The following is a 20463-nucleotide window of genomic DNA, read 5'->3' on the forward strand; positions in this document are numbered from 1 at the left end:
TGCAAGGGGGTTATTGTGAAATTTACATGAATTAAATTGGGAGAAGTGCATGATACCTGTACGGATTCGTATTTCAATATTTCTAGGAACAAATGGAGCCTCAGGTGGTTCACCTTCTAGACCATGATTCGGATTTACAGGTCCCATGTTTGCTCCCCCTGCACTGGATCCCGGATGAAAAGGAACAGCCTACAAAGAGGAAAAAGATTATCTAATAACAGAAAATTAGAAGAAAGATTAAAATAATCAATTTAACTTAGACAACCTGAACCATCAAAGGATTTGGCCCCGTTGCAGAAATGAAGTTTGCAGGTCCAGCATTAACTACGGCTTCAGCCTGCATACATGGATCATTGTTCAAATTACAATAAGGCTTGAGATGCAATGAAGATATCAACCATTCATGATTCGTGGAACTTACTGGGTTTTGACCCATGCGTAATGTCATAGTTGTGCGACCAAGCTCCAGTAACATTGAACCCAGTTTTTGCATAAGTAGTCCTGATCTCATTGCACTGGACTGCATGTTCATCCTTGTCACAGGATCAGTTACCCTTGTGTGGTCCTCCAGTTGTCTAGCAAGCTGCTGTATTCATAATATAACAATGTCAATTGGGCTCTATACATATAATAGCTATCACTAGACCATGTGGAAGATGTTGTATTTGAAAATTTGAAGTTGCGGATAATTATTGTCTTAGAGAAAACAAGTAGAATTTATCAAGTAAGAGCTAGATATATTCAATAGTTTCTGACATGTCCTCCAGTCATTTATAGGATAAGATGTTTAGTTGCCTATATGAATATGTAAGAAGTGATATGTCCAAACAGCCACAAGCTTGCTTCAGCTCTTAGAAACTATAAGAGAAAACTTAAAGGAAAAAAAAGAATATTTTTCAGGAAAACTGAGTGAAAGATAGAGGTGTCCCTATTCCCGTGAGACAAAGCATAACTGCGAGAATAAAGAAAGAAGCAGAAAACAATCTTAGCATTTGTATATATTTCTAAATTCATCTTGAAACAGGAACTAGAACTATAATATGTTAATTAGAGTATGATTAGAGCATGTTGTTTGGGACGCTCCACTGGTGTATATGCATACCTTAAGATGAGAATAATATGCACAACATCTTTCACATTAATCAAACTGTCTTTATCTTTCATTTCAATACTTATTAGTGAATTGGTTATAATAATCGGTTTTCTCTAATACCAGTACAAATAAAAAAATTAAACTATAATACCATGTTAACTTAGAAAAGGAAAAGATGAACCTGGGGCAACCCATTTTAAGGCTGAAAAATACAGACAGTTTAATGGGTGCGCCGAATTGCCTAGAATTAGGATCAGGTTAAGACTACCGTTAAGTGGTACAGTATTAGTTCATTTCTTAGAACATGTGTGATCCTAAGGTGATCCTATGACATGAAATGAAATAAGTAAGTTATCCACTGAACCATTCGTGACAGTACAAAATGAAAAGAAATTAAGTCTGCTAGTATAGTTCCATCTACAGACATGGAAAACCAATCTAGCTTCTGGTGTGAAGATATACAAACTGATCAGTAAAAACATAATTTTATTTCCTAAGAAACTGCAATCGAATTTAGGACAAAGTAACCAGAATATATGCCAAGAACATACCATAATACAGTCTCCTGTCTGATTCATAAGCAGTTGCCTCGCAGAGCATAGCATTTCAGCTAAGGATGCTGGGGTTGGTAAACCAACTTGTGCAGCAGGAGAATGAGAATCATCACTGCGTCCCTCATTAAGATGCACGCCATTGACTTCTGAATCATTAACATATAGTCATTGACAACATAAAGGAACGTTTCATGTATTAGCACATGTAAGACACACTATGTGCCAACAAAAAAAAATCTGTGAACGAAGAGAATAACAACCATTAGCACCAAACCCCTCCCTCCGGAAGTCATCCCTCATAAGGTCAATATACTGGGACAAAGTGATCAAAGAATCGGGAATCACCTGCAGTACTCAAAAATATGCACAGCTTTATACAGCTCACATCACAAGCTCAAATTAAATATTAAAAAATGGAGCTACTTACAGGTGGGTTTTGGGTCCCTAAGGGAGCTGTAGATGAAAATCTAGCATCTGTCTGCCGTCTGTCCCTTTGTGAATTAGTAGGATCGGAATGAGACTGGGTTGAATCTGAAAGGCCACTGTCACTATTTGCTCGTCCAAGCCTTTCCAAAATCATTTCCTGCAATGCAAAATATCAGTTACCTCCTACCAACAAAAGAAATTTCATAGATAGAAATCAATGACTAATGTTGTGATCACTCTGTCTTTGCTTACCCTAATATCACTTCCTCCTGTGTTCCTTGTTACGTTGTTAGTCGATCCAATAGAACCGAACATGCTTGATATAACCTGCACCAAGTTTTCATAATGAAAAAAAGTTAAACAAAGCTGGAAATGATCAAGCTAAACTAGAATATCTAATGCCTAAGTTCATTTCAAGTCTCACCCGGCTAATAACCGAAGCGTCAACATCCCCGTGGTCTACATTAACAGATTCAAACACAAAACTATGAGCCACATGACTGCCGTGATTATATTCACTACCTGAAGCCGAAGTAGTGCCTGCAAAAAACTGTTAGTTAGAATATGATGGTCATTTATGGAAATATGACTCAGAGATCAATATTAAACATCAAGAGTAAAAGATAGAAAAACAATATGGGAGGATGTGGACGTAGGAGGAAGAGGTCAAAATGCATTCAGAAAGCCATTCATGTATTGACAGCTTGAATGGTTAATGTAAGCATAGTCGTAGATGTCAGTCAGAGCTCAAAACAAATTTTGAGGCAGCTGGCAAGTCCATAGTTTAAGCCTTTACTCTCTAATAGAGTAAAAAAGATTGAAGACTAGGCCAATAAGCACCTCACGAGGAAGAACTCCAGGAAAGGTAATTAAAATGTAAATAACAAGTGGAGTTCGCATAATCAGGGATGGAGGGGGGAATTCAAACAATGATCAGAACACAAACGAAATGAACATGTTTCAAACAAAACAACTTGCCTTCTATTCAGAACAGAACTGCATGCATATTCTTGTATAAAGCATCACATCAGTTACCATGAAACTTTTCAAATAGAAAAAACAGATGAAAAAGCCTTTTATTAACACACATAGAAATTAGGATCTTAAAAAACTCAGTAAAACTAAATATATAAATTCAACAATAATATGAACATACCTGAATGACCACCTTCAGATTCCATGCGACTCGATGATGGTGTTGCAGACTGGTGTGGTTGTCTAACAACCAGATGCAATGTGTGACCGTCTTCCACATCTTAATCATTGATGTTAAGAAGCTAGATGTTGACTAAATGAAATAACAGCACAGAGCAGCGGTAATGGTATACTAAACGAAAAAATCAGGATCAAGTAAAATTAAAATAAATAACCAATTCAGTCTTCATACACGAAGCAACTACAAAATATAAAATAAATATAGTCCAAAATTCGGCGACTGGACACTGATTTACCACATTCCAATGTATAAATTATAATATGAACTGATACATTCTATGAATTCTGCTGAAGATTTTATGCCTTCTGATCTTAAGCAAGGATAAAAATTAGTGAGAAACAGATACAAATGTGACTCCTAACATTATTCTCGTTTCTAGACATCCTTTCACAAAGACAACTGTAACAATTGGGGAAACCAGCACGGAATATTTGGAGTTAAGATGGAAAGAAGATCGCACCTGGCCATATCATGGTGAGCAAGGTTATTGATAGTGGATAGCGTCGCATAGCGGTGAGGTGCCGCTATGGCTATTTGCGTCTATAGCGGCAAAATAGCGGCTAATAGCACATAGTCAAATTGCAATCAAATTTAAATATATTTAAATATTTAAAAAAAATAAGAAAAATTGAAAAATCTAAAATTTCTACAGATACATATTTGATTATTAATAGAGATCATATGCATGAAATAGATGTGTAACAATTGTATAACGTTAACAAAGTACTATAAAGAATAAAAAAGCACCGAAGATGGTGGAGGTGGTAGAGGGAGGGAGCACAGGGGATGGGGAGGAAGCTCCGGAGAGAGGGAGAGAACTGGCGGCTAGGTTTCATGCTTAGGATAAAACGAGTTGGGTATGGGTTGGGTAGAACATAAAAGCTATCCACCAAATAAAAGTGGGTTTTAGCAGTTAAAAGTGCTATTCACACTTTTAACCGCTTAAACCCGCTATCGCGCACAATCACGAGCAAATAGCGGTTTTGGCCACTTTGCTACCACTTTTGCTGATAGGATAGCGGTAGCCAGCACTAATAGCTATGAAAACCGCTATAGCAACGCTATGCACCGCTATTTACAACAGTGACGGTGAGAATTATCAACTTTCTACAAACTAGAATCAAGTCTTTCTATAAAATAATAAAACTGGCTTCAGAAGAATGAACTTCATTCCACACTTTGTTTCACTTAGTTGTTTTATCCTCTGCAATTTCTTTTCTGTCTCTATTTTCCTGTTTGAAAACCATTTCACATCCCTGTTCTCTACAAATCTACCTGCTTTGCCAAGTGTGAGGCAAGCAAGGGAAGACATAGTGAGATGGATAGGGATAAGGATGGTGGAGGGAAGGAGGATTGGATGCAGGAATAATTTCTTCAAGTTATAAGTTCAATCACTAGATGTAGCCCAAAATTTATTGACCGACAAGGCAATGTAGATGTGATCAAACAATTCCAAACAATTGAGGGAAAAAATATAACATTGCTCAGTCTTTCAGATTTTGATTCAAGACTAGCAACTAGCAACACAATCCAAAAACAACAGTGTATATAGAAATAAAATGTGCCTTGATAAAAAAAAAGATAGTAACTAAGCAATGTCTTTGTCCAGATTTGGGCTCGGCTATTAAAACTAACAGAGTCAAGAGAAGGGTAGGAGACATAAAGCATACAAAATATAGCATGACAAAATAGCTACTAGGATACCCCGACTCGGCAATTCTAGGGCCACACCCATGTCCGAAACGTGTCAGGTGCGGACACTCCCCAGACATGCCTTCGACACAGGCGTGATTAGTTACACAAAGTGGATCCAGAAAATAACAAACCCAATAACTTAGAATATGGGTTCTTTTGGGTATTCGGTTAAAAGCCTAAACGTTTTTGGACCCGCTATCCAAATAACATACTTAAAAGCTTTTCTAAAAAAACCCACGTGTGCTTCTCTTCTCCATTCTTTCTATTCTCCAAACCCAGGAAAGAAGAAAACGGCAGCCAAAGCTCTGCTTGTCGTGAGATCTACTTGCTCATGACTACTAGATTTCTCTTGTTGCTATTTCCGACTTCAGAGGAACCCATCTCCTCAAAGCAGTAACTACTTTAGTATTTTTAACTTCTAGAGTTTTTATGGTTTTTCTGATTTTGAAATATATTTAACATTGCAATTGAGTTTCTCCCTCTTCTTTGGTGAGCTGGATTTTCTAATCTATTTATGGGTTTTCAATTTGAAATCTAACTGATATATCCTATTTGCTACTTGCCTTGGTTTCTAGTATCTTATTTAATTGTTGTTTCTTTGTTTTAGATTTCTAGTTGCTGGCAACTGTTGTTTTATGCAGTTATTATTATTAACTATGGAACAATCTTTTAATGAGTTATTTCACACACACACACACACACACACACACACACACACACACACATCTTTTACAAATTTGCCAGGTCCCGTGTCCGTACCAGTGTCCGCACCCGTATCTGTGCGACCTAGGTTGTCTCATACAGATAAGATCCGAGACATTCATGATAGGATGTTATAGTGAGTTAGCTTATTTGTCAAATTTTAACATTTACACCAAACTAAAGCATTTCAACCAAGAAAAGAAAATATGCCCCAAAAAAATAAACTACTGTAGCAAAAGATACGGTAAGCAGAGAGTAGCTGATCATCTTTCAGAACTTTGCCACGACAGATTAAACGTTGTTGATGTGACAACACCCCAGTCACACTGGCTATTTGTTCCTTTAATGCTGGGACTGGAACCTGCAAGGAATTTTTTTAAAATAATTAAACTTATAGAGATAATGTTAATTTGAAGTTTCAGAAACAAGTTCAACTCATACAATTAAAAAGACCTCACAGAATAGACAAACAGGAAATATATATGCCTTTACAAAATATATGGTGCATAAAATTATAGATTCATTGGTACTAGTATCCATATGGTGTCATGTCAAACCCTTATCCCAACATGAATCTATAAAACAATCCAACAATGCGATTCAGCTTAGTGAGAAAATTTATTTATGAAGTGTATAACACAAGACACTATACAAACTATTCCAGGTATCTACATTGACCAGTGAGGGGATCTAGTGGAATAAACATTTTTTACATATGAAATGTACAACAGAAGAAATACACTAATCATATCACATGTAAAAAGAAGTAAAATATACGAGTTATAGTTAAGGAATTAATGTTGGGAGATATCACATCTACTTCCAACAGTTTTCTGAAGAAAAACTAAAGCAAGCAACTCAACAGGTAAACAGAAATTGGCTAGGCACATTCCAAGGACAAGTAGTTGAGAAGTATATAAATCGAAAATGGAAGACCATTGATTTATTACTTTGGATATGCAATATGCCAACATAAGAGAAAGAAAGCTGCTTACACATTTATCCACCCGTAAAGTGTATGTCTGAGAATCCAAAGTTTTAATTTTTATCTCAACTGTAGTCTCCGAATCTTCAGTAACACCGCTCCCAGATGCTACTTTCACCGCTTCGTTGGAAGCCATCCTTGCCTCCTATTCTATGAAAACATAGCAAAAAATAAAGACATCAATAACCGGAAACAAAAAGAAGCTACCTTACCACTTCCATATTGGAATCAACAATGTCGTGATTCACTGTAACGCAGCAATATACCCATTTTGATAATTTTCGAAAGAAACAAATGTCGGGCTCTTTGAGCAACCTCTTCAATGTAAGAATAAAGAACAAGGAAAGCTCTCAGTGACTAAATTATGGTAACTCCAACTCAAAAGGTGATCAACCAAACCTTCAAACAACTAGAAGCAAATTACAAACAAAAAAAGTCAAGTTGTTAGATCCTTTCAACATGGAACTTCAACTTAATTTTAGCCCGTCAGCTACCCCTATGGAAAAAGAGAGAAAATTATAAAAATTGCAAACTCGTGCTATCTATCTAGAACTAGAGCATCATAGCGCAAACAAACTGATTGTCACGCACAAAACCTAAGAACACCGAGAACTGCATATAAACCCCGCAAAATTCCCCAGACCAGCATATAAACCCCAAACAAAGATCCCATGCTTTCTGCATCAAAGGCCGTATCTTTGACCTAAAAATCGCATCTTTAGACATCAAAAAGCACGCCAAACTCCAAAAAAAAAAAAAAATTCAATTTCGACGGAGAAAACCCAAGAATGAAGCCGATTTCTCTAAACGCAACAAGAACAGATCTCTTGATTGACAAGTTAGGGTTTTCTCGTTACCTTGAGAGAGAGAGAGAGAGAGAGAGAGATACGGCGGCGATGTTGGTGAAGAGATCGAGCGAGAAAGCCCTCTCACCTCCCTCTCCCTCTCTCTAGAGTTTGAGAGGGATCGGCGTCACGTGACTTTTGAGAGGGTACGATCGATTATTGCACTGATATATATATATATATATATATATATATATACGTAAACGCAGGGGGAGCCACCCAAATTTTCCCTTTTTTTGTTTTTTTGTTTTTTGTTTTTTTCCTCCGTGGGTTTTAAAGATTTTGTTAGGGAGATAAAAACGATGATTAAGGAGCCTGTTTGTATTATTAGGGTGAAAAATTCCCAAGGTTGTATAATGAAAGTTCAGTGGAGCACAGTTTATATCATTAATGATGACCAACTCATTATGCAATAGGAGGAGGACATTTCACATGTGCTCCCTGTTGGTTCTATATTTTAGGTCCCTATAGCAAAGCTCCTTATAATTATATATGATAGTAACCCAGGAGATGAAAGTTTTAAGCATTAGTAGAGAAAATAGACATATTAATATTACTGTAGTATTTTTTTTCAAGTGTTTTCCCTGTCCTTGTACCCAGATATATCTGTATCAATATTCGTTAGATACAAATATGATCACTAAGCATGCGATATGTAGAGAAATATCTAGATCAATATTTGAAATATATGAATATAAGTTGACCATAAAATGTTACAATTGCTGTAATCCCAGATTAATAAAGTTTTCGAGGTTAATTTTGATGAGTATGGGACCTACTCTTGGCATTTTAGGTACGATGCGCATGTTAGATGTTACTATATCTTTTTTATCTAGTTTTCTCATATTTGTTTTATATCCTCGTGTATATCTGCATACTTATCCGGATCCACGTTCAATTTTAGTAGATATGAATATGAGTTTTTCTTATCGAGATGACTCTATCCATCCACATTTGCAACCCTTAGTGAAACTCTTTACTAACAAGATTTTCCTTCCGTAGAAATGTTGTTTCGGAACTATTTAATTGCTTTTCTAATAGATTGAGAATTAACAGTGTATACAGTATTCGGGATAGAAAAATGATTAGATACATAATTGGCAACTACTAATATAAATACATCTCACTTCGTCAATTGTAAATTCCAGCGATCATATCAAACTTTACTTTGTAACGCTAGGACTAGCACTTAATCTAATATCTTTTTACCTACTTCAATGAATCAATGGAGAACAGGAGTAAAGACATAGCATTCGTAATTTGACCGAGTTCGATAAAAAATTGGTCACGTTTATGCCATATGTAATATAATAGGAGACTAACAAAATAGGCTTACAACATTTTCACTGTGTCATGCTACCTTAATTATCATATTCCTAATCCCAAGAAAAAAATACAAGTATCAGATAACAAAGCCCAGCTGCTCAACGCCTCTTCATGACAAAAGTTGTCATATATGAGAGTTTTGACAAAAATTAGTCTTAGATAAGAAATAAGTAGCCAGTCTGCTCTAATTCACAAAAACTTAGCTAGGGGACTAAAATACACAAATTGATATGATTTAGGTACAATTTGTTACGTGAAATTTCCCACAGGCAAAAATCAGGTATCGGGCGATAATTATCACAATTCCGATAATTATCACAATTCACGTGCTTCAATTCACGTGTTTTTAATGGTAGGCTTCAGTTTCGCTCTTGAAAAGTCCGAGTAGATCCTCCATGGACATCACTGTGAGTTTGTCATTGTCTCTCACCCGAACACTCACCTACACACATACAGGGAAAAAGATCAGAGAAGAAGAGCATGCAACTCAAATTCAAGAGATATCTACTATAGAACGCCGAAACTGGTTTTAAACTCGAGCAAATTTGGGTCCTTGAATACATTTCATCACTGTTGAAAGACACATGAGCTTTTTTTTTTAGGGGCACTCTGATATTCAGTAGCCTGGTTATTGGACAGATGCAACAACATGCACTCTTAAGTAAATAAAATCTTTTCCTACAAAATAACATGAAAAAAAATTGAGAAAAGAAGATTACTTTGCTTACATTACTAAAATAGTCCATCTACTAATATCGTACTTACCTAGCATCTTAATTCTTAAAATGAAGAGAAAATATGTGTGTGTGTGTGGGTGGTGGTGGGGGGGGGGGGGAAAAAAATCTCAAAGTTTAGGGATTATCTCAAAGTTTAGGGGGGAAACCTGTCCACTTGTTGCTTCCTTTTCACCAACAACTAATATATAATTGTATTGAGCCATCTGATAATCTCGCACCTGCAAATATATAAAAACTATTGAGGACATTTTGTGTCTGACAAAGAGGTAGCCCTTTCGAACTTTAAGCAGATAAATCTACAGTTTATAAACGAAAAACGTGTATGTCATCCTACCAACATCCATCTAAACATGCAAAAACCAGTGCATCTATATAGCATAAGAGTCTTTTTAGTTCGAAGAGAATGAAAACTGCAATTTCACTCGTCAAAGCGTCGCCAAGCTTTTAGGAAATTCATTTTGTGTATCTACCCAAATACCTTCAAGGCAAAACGATCAACAGTCTACAATACTACAGCACAATTAAGAACTTAGTAAAACACATTTTAAGTAAATCAATAATATGTACTGCAATTCCACAAGAAAAGAAAGCTCCATCCAACAGAAGCCCCTAAGAAGTCGAAGCCAAGGTAGAGTTTAAAATATTTATCCATTCAAGAAATAGCATGATGGATTGGTGTGAGACCACAGTTATGAAAGAGGGATGAAATAATATTACCTTTTTCTCTATTGTTTTGCCTGTTACATCGACATCCACAAAGTACCCGGCCTGATGTATTTGATCACGTACCTAATAGCGGCATAAGAAAGAAGTACAGTAAGCAATGCAGGTAAATGTTTGCATAGTTCTGTAGATTGACAAATAATGTGCAAGAACAGAACAAATCTAGTCATGTAACAGAAATTTTCTTACTCAAGAGTCAAATATTGAGGTGCTTAATTGTTATGTTTGTTTGCTACACGTCGATATGCCATGATCATACACTTAAAGCTTTTGGGTGAATTGGATTATTTGATTTTGTACCAGTATAACTATTTTCAAGGGCACAAGGGTTAACAGCTCAGTTTGGCACTATGAAATATATTCTTTTATGCTTGTTTATCATTCACAACTTTACTGCTGGGCACAAAGACCCACTATGAAATATATTCTTTTATATTTGCCTAACACTTACAAGCGCAACTGTCTCACCCAATGTTTAGAAAAGCAGAAGTGCAAGGCAAAGCGTTTGACCCTTTTATGAAGCAAGGCGTAAGCTTCAGAACGTGAGAGGTAAGTCTCATGAGTTAAGTATATTTTAAGTTTAAAATTTATAAATATTATTGGAAAATATAATATACAGTGGTATAATAATTTACAAATATATATATATATATATATCCAGACTACTAAATCAGATTTAAATATGTGACAAACACACGCGCGGACACGCACATACCAGATTTAAATATGTGAAATATAGACGTGCGTGTGCACACACGTACACACACGGGCACACCAGATTTAAATATGTTAAATAGAGACATGAGTGCGTGCACAGATATACCTTATTGACAGCCAAATGGTCATATGGAAGATACACTTGAGCATCTTATTTTAGTTAAAATATTTATATACAGGAGAAGTGTTCTATGGAACATGAAGCACACGCTTAATTTATGCCTTGAACAATGAGGCGTATGCTTCCAGGGAAAATTAGCTTCTCTGTTGAGTTCCAAAGCGATTATCCTTTGAAAAGTTGTGAAGCGAGTTTCGAGGCGAGTTTCAGAAGAGCTTTTTCAAACATAGACTTCACCAAATATGGTTTATACGACATGACCAATAGGAAACCATATATCTCAAATACTTCGAAGAAACATGTTTCAAGAAGAGGAAAATTTAAACAAAAACCCCAACATAAAAAGAATAAATCTCAGTTCAACATTTTTTGCTTTAGCATAAATAATTAAAATACTTGTGAACAGTGACTATTGCTGATAAATAGGATGACCTGTTATGAGATTCTTTCATGCTAATTATTAATAAACAAGAAAAAACTTCCTCAAGCAACCGCTAACATCAATAGTATATATCAAGTATATGTTTGTTACCTGTAATGCATAATCATTATTCTTCTTAGAAACTGGAAAAACAATGGCTTGTCGAGGGCTCAGCCAGAATGGCCACTTCCCTTTATAGTGCTCCAGAAGAATTGCAAGCATGCGCTCAACAGATCCTAAGATAGCTCTATGAATCATAACAGGGCGCCCAGTTTTTCCTTGATCATCTGCTGCATAAGATAACTGAAAACGATCCGGAAGCTGAAAGTCCAACTGTTACCAAACAATAATATGTCAGAAAATAATTCCTAATAAAAAGATAGTACTCTTAAATTGTAGATACTCTATTATGATGTAAGACCTGTAAGGTTGCACATTGAAATTTTCTCTTCAAAGCATCAAAAACACCAATATCAATCTTTGGTCCATAAAATGCACCATCCCCCTCATTTATCTGTGTGAAATAATTAGCAAGTGAGAATCCCTCGATGTAAGATGTATACTGAGGAATCTATCCATATCCACACAATATAATGTCAATTAACTGATTCTGTAATTACACAATCACATAGAGTTCATAACCAGTATCCATAGTAAGTCAAGGAACAAAAAGGAAAAGATTTCAGTGTAAATAAACGAATTGATACTAGAGTATAAAGAAATCCTGCAGGAATACCTGCCATGGTTTTCCGAATTCATTTAGAGCCTCCTTTAGAGCATCTTCAGCTTTGTCCCATGTTTCTATATCTCCCAAATATTTCTCTGGCCGCTACATGCCAATAAGAGAATTTAATCAAAATGATTCCAAATATGAAATTCTATCTCTAATCTTTAGTTCTAGCAGGATATATTTCAATTTCTTATGCAGGCATTACCCAAAGATAAAGACATTTGGAAGAAACAGGAATGATCTGGAAACTTCTATTCTAGAGCTAATTAAGTTTACTGCAGACAAAGCAGAAATCAACTGCCCCACTTGGGTCCAGACATTTACAAATAACGACCAGGTATAAGCCTTATCACAGCATAAAAGAATTCAAATTCAACCTAGATTATTCCAATCAAAATAGTTCAAATATAAGCACAATAATTGGTCAAAATGGCAAAGCAAACATTATTGCGAGTATACTTCATATAAATCCTCCATTTTAGCGCATAAGATTGCAAATCAAAAGACAATGAATATACGAAAGATGTACCGTTGACAACTCCAGGTCAAATGTGAAGCCAAATATCTTGTAGGCATAGCTAATGAAATCCAAGACACTTTTGACCTCATCTTTAATCTGCAATGAGGAAAAGTTGCGAAAGATGTCTTAGAATCTCTCAGCAGTGCCCACAAGAAGAGCAAACAATATCAAAAAATTATCTATTCAACACTTCAACATCTGACCAACTCGGAGTAAATACAAGAAGCATGAAATTTAACTATGATAAAATAATAGATCACTAGTAACCTACTACTACATGATAACAATGCTAATGAAGTATCAAATTTTAGAAGAAGGAACATGTTATAAAAGACAATGAGAAGCAACTAATAAAGATTAAAGCAGATGAAGACAGAAAATATGCTCTTTGGTCTAACTATAAACAGTATGTTTTGTTCATATTTATAATTTTATATCCCAAAGAAATTATGGTGGTTTAGTAACTATAAGGATCAAGCAATAACACATTGGCCAAATCATAGGGAAGTTCATCACGAATATTATGTACGGAGCAGAAGTCAAAATAACAAACTCAAAGCTATCAAATTTCTTCTTGATCTTGACTCTCTATAGTCTATATTATCATGAGTTTAGTTCTTTTCTTCCCAATTCCCATTAGTGCAAATTGTGTCAACATTGTTACAGCTGAGTTTCAATAACCTAGTCAATGTAGTGTAATCAAATGACATTAATACTGATTCTGTGACATGTTTTATTTTCCATAAAAGGTCGGATCATCTGAAATACCTCAGCAACTATGAAGGTAAAAAGAAAGAAATCACCTAGATACGTAAAAGGTAGCTAAAACTACTTTACTTGGTTCGAGAGCATGAAAATATTAATATTCTTTAAGCCTCTAACACCTCTCCCCTCCTTGCCCTCTTCCTCCCTCTTCTTTTCCATTGTTGGTTGCCTGTGCTGTGGCTTCCACTGCTGTTACCTGCTATCTTCTTTCTCCTCTCCTACTGCTGCATGCAGCTTCTTCCTGTATTCCTTCTTAGTTATTAGATAATCAGTTACTTCCTAAGTTGCATGGAAACGGGTGCGGGTACTGGTATGGGTGCGGGTAAGGGACACGGCAAAACTGTAAAATGTAGGGTACGGGGACACAGCTACATATACATATTGAATTAATAATGTACATGAGATAATTTTTTCCTGCTTCATGTGTCATTAGAATTAAAATTCCGATCACATTTTTTAGTTTCTTTTATCATATTGATTATCGTGAATTGTAAATTACTCATTTTCTGACTAGACATCTAAACGACCCATTAACTATATAGTTTTGAACTTGGGTATGGACTGAAACGAACCTGACCCATATCTCATTAGTTTCAAAAGACGGATGTGAAGTGTAAGCTCTACGTCCAGGAAGTCTTTGACAAGTGTTTTAAATTAACGCATATATCGTATAATTGAGTACATGTTGTAATAAATGCATGCATATGTTCAAGAAGTGTCCATGAAGTTTGGGTACGGGAAATTGTCGGGTACGTGTCCGGTACGGGTACGGTTTCAATATAGAAGTACCCGGGTAACATAGGTTACTTCAGATCTTCATTACATCTTTTTACAACTTTCCTTAAATCCCCTGCATTTTTTATTTCTTTTGGGTATTTTCCACGTTTACTAATTTTTAAATGAAAATGGAATGCTTGGCCCTTAACTGCTGGTGGTTAAAGAGTGCAGGCATTAGACATCAGGTCTGCTATCAAGGCTCCCCCGGGTTTTCATAGGATCTGCTGTACAACTGCTGATACTTGTTAATTTCATGCACTAGCTTTGTACAACTAAAAATTTCTGAATTTGTAAGAAATTATACCTCACTTGATTACAGAAGGAAGAACCAATCTTTTAGATGCTAACCATTTTCAATCAAGATACTCAAACAGTCTCTATAATTCGATCAGAATTCTATTAGAAAGTGCTCTCCATGGTCACGATAATTTACAGAAGCAGCTGCAATAATTGTCAGAAGAAAGCAACTGCAATCCAGTAGTAGAACAGTGCCTGATAATTGATTTACTGGGAAAGAGCAACCATAAACACTTTACTCTCTATGCAAATTAATTTCAACTCATACTTCCGTGAAATTTGGAAGTTTGAGTTCCCAAGATATTAGATAATACACATCAATAGCTTCTTTAAATATCTACAAGACTTATATAAGATGAGATATAGCATCCGATTCCATTTTAAACAATTAAAATATAACCTGGCTCTCCATGCAAAATATATGTGCATCATCCTGCAAAAACATGAAAACATTAGTTAAGTACGTAGGGAAGAAACTAAAGATTAGTAAAGTGAGAATATAAAGACATGCATCACACACTATATGGAGATCATTGGCATTGAAAAAAGATACATAAATAGGAAAAGGATAAATAAATAACACAAAAAAGACAACCAACAAAGGTAAATGATCATCCTCTTGGTATGAGATGATAATTACCTGCTGAAATCTTCTAACACGTGTCAAACCAGAGAGAGCACCACTAAGCTCATTCCTATGCAGAACTCCAAAATCTGCCAAGCGAAGTGGCAACTCTGCAAAATTATCTCCATATGGTCAGAAATGAAAAATCCATCAACTAGGAAGGAATTGGTTAAATATTTTTTTTATAACTACGAAACGAAAAATGAATCAGTAATATCTTACATCATACACATCATAAGAAATGGTACCATTTAACTGGGCATATCAAATTCATAAAATACAAGGAAGCAAAACTAGTTGGATCCACACACTCATGCTGTTCTGAATGCAATTGAAGTATACTGTATTTTTACAGCAAATGGATACAAAATAAATTAATCTGACCTCTATAAGACCGTACTCTGTGCTCAAACATCAGGCAGTGCCCAGGGCAATTCATCGGCTTCAGTCCAAACTCCTGTTTTTCTATCTGCATTGGAAGAAACACACCTTCTACTTAAAACAAAGTAATGCAGGCAACACAGAAGAGGCAACTACTAAAGGCTTTCCCTATGGGCAAATAAGAATATGCAGGCAGGATGTACAAAAATTCCCTTCCGAAAAAACGAGCATGACAATACCTACCTCGAAAACAAACATGTTTTCTTTGTAATTAGCAGCATGCCCTGACGTCTCCCATAATTGCATGTTATAGATATTTGGTGTTAGGACCTGAAAAGGTAAAAGACAAACAACGAGAAATTTAAGACGTCCAAGTTACCAAGTAAATCCTTAGAGATTTATATTAACCTCTTGGTAGCCTCTTTCTCTGTATTGTGCTCGAAGGAAATCCATTAACTTGTTGTAGACTCTAGTTCCATATGGTAGAAAGAAACAACTTCCAGGACTGCATGCTTAATCAAAACAAGTCACATGCCACCCCTTCAGATCGCAAGTAGTGAATTGCAGAAGGCAATAATTACCCCTTATTACCTGAGAGGATGAAAAAAGAAAAGTTCTTGATTCTGGCCCAGAATTCTGTGGTCATATTTCTTTGCTTCCTCCAACATGGTCAGGTATTCCTGCAACATAAATGTCAAACATATGTTTACAAAATCAGATCTTTTAATACATTCCTGAAAGTTGCAATGGAAGAAAGAGAAACTAGCATGGAATATATGGCATCTTAAAAGAAACAGATCCCCAAGCTGTGAGAAATAATAAACCAAAAAAATTAGCCCAATAAAACGGGAATTTCTCACAAAACATAATGTAAAAATCTTTCATCTATCTTAAACAATAACAAAAAGAAAAGAGGATGAATGGAATTCTAAGTAATAGTATGGATGCTGGCACAATTTGCTCTAATACCAATTGTTGAGAATCGGAGGTCATCACAGAAGAAACTCTCAATTAAAACCAATACATGATGTAAGGTTTCCAAATCCAAACATAAGAATATGAATATGCCTTGTACCTTCAGACGTTTAGCATCTGGATAAGAAATTCCATAAACTCTCTGAAGGCTCTCCCGGTCAGATTTCCCCCTCCAATAGGATGATGACGCCTGAATAACAAGTTATTAGCTTCACGAACAAAAATACTTCTATCATGATTCCCTTTTTACAGGAAGAATATAGGTTACCTTCAAACAAGCAAATGCTTTCACAAAAGATGTATTCGGGATGTGTGGACCACGGCAAAGGTCAACTAAAGGGCCACATCTGTAAACAGTGATTGTCTTGTCTTCAGGTAACTCGTTAATGATTTCGACCTGTATGTAGTCAAATTTCATGACAATATGTTTACTTCGAAAAACGGTGTTTATACAACTGTGCCAAACGTTTCTTGGAAAAATAAAACAGTAAGTACTTCAAATGTATTGAAAAGTTGGCATCCAATAACATTCAACAATTTTGAACAAATTGGCCTTTTGTAAATGAGAAAAAGGAATACATAGCCTGATTGGATTTTGGCATGTGATAAGAAATAACAAGAAAGAATGAAAAACCAGATACCTATATTGTAAAGAAATTGTTAAAGACAAATGATAGAAAAACTTACCTTAAATTTATTTTCTGCAAAGATTTCAAGAGCTTGTGCTCTAGATACCTCAATTCGCTCAAACGGCTGTTTTTCCTGTAGCAAAAGTAAAGAATACATAATATCAATCTAACACGAATACATAATATCAATCTAACACAAAGTTGATACTTGACATAGGTACCTAAGAATGCGCTCCATTTATTAAGAATACTTTTTTCAGACAAATACTTTTTCAGACACAAAGTTACAAGGTCCATGAATGCTGGTAAGGGACTCATTACAGGTGGGAAGCCCATTGTTATGGACTTCTATTACCTATTAGGTCAGTGTCTGGGTGGGGTGTGAGGGGTGGAGGGGACATATACCAACTACTACTTAGGTCCAATACCCTACAAACCCTACAATTAACTGATGAAATTTCTTCATGTATTAAGGAACCTAAATAATATAAATGGATTATACTTCAAAGCTTAAGGTATGATAAATAAACTGTTTTGAGGAAATGAACAGTGCTCCCTTGATGTCAATTAACATTGGAATAGAATTCTGAAACTACCAGTGTTCAACATTGTAGAATGCATTGATGAGGAATTGAAACACACAGCAATATATATTGCTGGGCCAAAATGGCCAAAACAAAAAAAAAGAACTTGGCAATCCTTTTGTTCTCATACACTATATTGCCTTTAGCGTCATTCTGAATATTTTATCAAGATTTGTAATAAAACTTGCAACACATGCCGCATCTAGTCCGTGTACCTTAAAATGTGTTTCCCAACTTATGAAATCATATCAAATTTAATGATTTCAACCATAGCATATGCTCGAATATGCAATGTCTAAAAGGTAATACACAGTTATTTCCAGGAAATTAGCTACATGGGTTAACTTGTTTAAGCATGTGCTTTTTATGTTTCAGGAAAAAAGAATGAAAAGATAAAAAAATTATTACAACCTGATAATACTGACTGTGATTTGAAAAAGATATGGTTTATGACAATACTTGAAAGTGCCTCATTACCTAAACAACTAGAACATTAACATAATATCAATCTGTGCCCTGCAAATATTGCGAATTGACTCAACCCCAATAGAGAAACAGAATAAAGGTTCTCTGGCAAAATAGTCATTCTAAATCACATCACATAATACGTAATCAAGTTCAATATCTCAAAAAACAAACAGCCTAGACAAACCAAGTATGTGAAAAATAAAAGAAAAGAAAAGAAATTTGGATGTAGGTATTACCGCAACAGCTTTATTCGCCTGAGACTTAATCTGGCTGAAATGCTCCTCATTTAGTGTCAGGTCCTCATAGTAAGCATCATAATAAAAGCCCTGTGAGAGGTATTAGGTTATATCACATGATCACAACCAATTGCCAATTGCATCTAGTATATAAATTATAAATTTATAATGAAACAAAAGCTTGGGCAGATACAAAGTAGTTTAACAGCTTGAAATATAAACCTATAAAAATAAAGGCGCTAGACAATACAGTCAAGGATTTTGTTTCTAAATGAAATTGCCAATAGAAAGCATAGTCGATCATTTCTGACGCAAGGAACAACAACTGCCTACAGTGGTACATTCTGACCTTTGTGGATTGAATAAAAACTCCCCATACTCTCATCAGGTCCAGCCAATTTCGGATAAAAGAATCAGCAACTTTTAAAGCTACAGGTGATTCGTGTTGCATATCAGATGATACCACCCAATACTGGATGAAACTCTACAACTTTCTTCATGTTATTTAGAGAATAGACTGAAGTTGACGTTTGGAGTTATCAACATAAACAAAACATAATCAGGCAATAACCATCAGCATTGTAGGAAATAAAATGTGTAAAGTGTAAGCATAATCATATTTACCTCCCCTCTTGTTGTGCACGGCCCGATACACAGCTTGCATCCATACTCCCTCTCCAGGGCCTGTCATATATAATGGAGATACAAATCAAAATATAGCACCAGCAAAAACTATGTGGATTGGGTTTTTACTAAGCACTCATTGTAAATGTAAATTATAACATATAATTTTTACAATTGAGTCCGCAGAAGACTACAGACATAAAAATCATGCATGCTATTGAGGAATATCACTCTTTGTCGAAACTAATCATGAGACACAGAATACGTAGCAATATGCACCTCCCCAAGGATGTGGGCACTAGAATGCCAAAAGGTATCACGCCCTTCGTCACTATCAAACTTGAAGAGCTTCAGTGTACAATCTTCTTCCAGCGGCCTCGCCATGTCCCAAAGAACTCCATTGACCTTCACCCCAAGAAAATAAGACAATCAACATCAATAAAGCAAACTTAAACAACAAAAATCAACAAAATCCCTACTTCTGCAATCAAACAATTTGAGGCCAATCCAAGGGAGATCTCCTTGGCCACATCTAGTGGCGAAGTCAACCATCTCTTCCCCTCCTTAACCGCTCCATCCGGCAGCGTAATCCTTTGAACAAGACACGAAGTTAAATTACATTAATCAAAAGGGGTCTTGAGCTATTGGTCCTCCACATCTCATGCGATGTTATAAACCACAAGCCCCTAGAACCCATTAGTTATCCAAGATTAGTCCCTCTACTTTAAACATTTCAAGCAACTACAGCAAAGTTTTAAATTTTCCCAGATATCTTCAACCCCCTAACTTCTGAATCCATTAAATTTGCACCGAAAGCATAAGAACTAACTGCCATTAGTTTTATCTATGGGAACTGATTTGGTGTGACTAATGGGTTTTGGGAATTGAACTTAATGATAGTGTTAACTGTGTCATTTTTTACCCCTCAATTCCATATCCCTCTAAGTGCAATTAACCCTTAATAGCGTCGAGTTTTAGTCAATTATTCCAAAACAAAAAGTACTGGATCAGGATTAGGGTTTTACTTAATGAGTTCGCCGCCAATACTCTCGCGATGCGCAATCTGCTGAGCCTGAATCGATTCAAAGAGCTTGACTCGCTTCTCAGTGACGGCATTCAAGTAGGCCTCGTCCTTGGCGACGACGGGCTTAGGCTTGCCCTCGGATTTGGACTTGGAGGACGAGGGTTTGTTGGGGCCTCCCATGGCGGCGACGGGGGACGAGAGGAGAGAGAAAGGGGAGATGAGGAGAGAGAATGGGGAGATCAGCGATCGCCGCAGATGTTGGTGGTGGTC

The 20463-nt window shown here is 36.0% G+C and overlaps 2 protein-coding genes across 8 annotated transcripts in view; both read right to left on the reverse strand.

Moving 5' to 3' along the window:
• The window catches only part of LOC109845540, a 9809-nt gene extending 2120 nt beyond the window's left edge, over positions 1-7689 (reverse strand). For 2 of the 7 annotated variants that reach the window (XM_020414840.1, XM_020414834.1), the window contains exons 1-12: positions 7529-7688; positions 6682-6821; positions 5930-6047; positions 3230-3328; positions 2498-2613; positions 2326-2400; positions 2075-2230; positions 1908-1992; positions 1645-1793; positions 422-586; positions 266-337; positions 114-189 (exon numbers count right to left, since the gene is read on the reverse strand). In XM_020414840.1, the coding sequence (XP_020270429.1) occupies positions 114-189; positions 266-337; positions 422-586; positions 1645-1793; positions 1908-1992; positions 2075-2230; positions 2326-2400; positions 2498-2613; positions 3230-3328; positions 5930-6047; positions 6682-6807 (1237 nt within the window). In that variant the 5' untranslated portion in view covers positions 6808-6821; positions 7529-7688. Of the gene's footprint in view, positions 1-56; positions 190-265; positions 338-421; positions 587-1644; positions 1794-1907; positions 1993-2074; positions 2231-2325; positions 2401-2497; positions 2614-3229; positions 3329-5929; positions 6048-6681; positions 6822-7528 lie in introns of all 7 variants that reach the window. The other 5 variants (XM_020414821.1, XM_020414803.1, XM_020414826.1 and 2 more) reach the window with 4 other exon arrangements.
• Positions 8857-20457, reverse strand: LOC109845580 (threonine--tRNA ligase, mitochondrial 1). The gene is made up of 21 exons (XM_020414852.1): positions 20195-20457; positions 19649-19760; positions 19449-19574; positions 19170-19229; positions 18546-18635; positions 17316-17390; positions 16897-17025; positions 16729-16818; positions 16245-16333; positions 16062-16158; positions 15897-15983; positions 15657-15741; positions 15288-15382; positions 15048-15080; positions 12818-12904; positions 12295-12387; positions 11980-12072; positions 11670-11891; positions 10297-10368; positions 9726-9797; positions 8857-9284 (listed from the first exon to the last, which is right to left on the reverse strand). The coding sequence occupies exons 1-21, from the start codon at positions 20371-20373 to the stop codon at positions 9189-9191; spliced, it is 2082 nt and encodes a 693-aa protein (XP_020270441.1). The 5' UTR covers positions 20374-20457; the 3' UTR covers positions 8857-9188.

The sequence above is a fragment of the Asparagus officinalis genome, chromosome 1 (genome assembly GCF_001876935.1).
Source record: "Asparagus officinalis chromosome 1, Aspof.V1, whole genome shotgun sequence".
Classification (NCBI taxonomy): Eukaryota; Viridiplantae; Streptophyta; class Magnoliopsida; order Asparagales; family Asparagaceae; genus Asparagus; species Asparagus officinalis.

What these genes read in the sequence shown, in the direction of transcription:
- LOC109845580 (XM_020414852.1), bottom strand. Translation starts at nt 20,373, where the DNA reads ATGGGAGGCCCCAACAAACCCTCGTCCTCCAAGTCCAAATCCGAGGGC. An exon ending in GTGCCCACATCCTTGGGGAG is followed by an intron (nt 19,230 to 19,448) that starts GTGCATATTGCT and finishes TATATATGACAG; the next exon opens with GCCCTGGAGAGGGAGTATGG. An exon ending in AATTCGGAAAACCATGGCAG is followed by an intron (nt 12,073 to 12,294) that starts GTATTCCTGCAG and finishes TATTTCACACAG; the next exon opens with ATAAATGAGGGGGATGGTGC.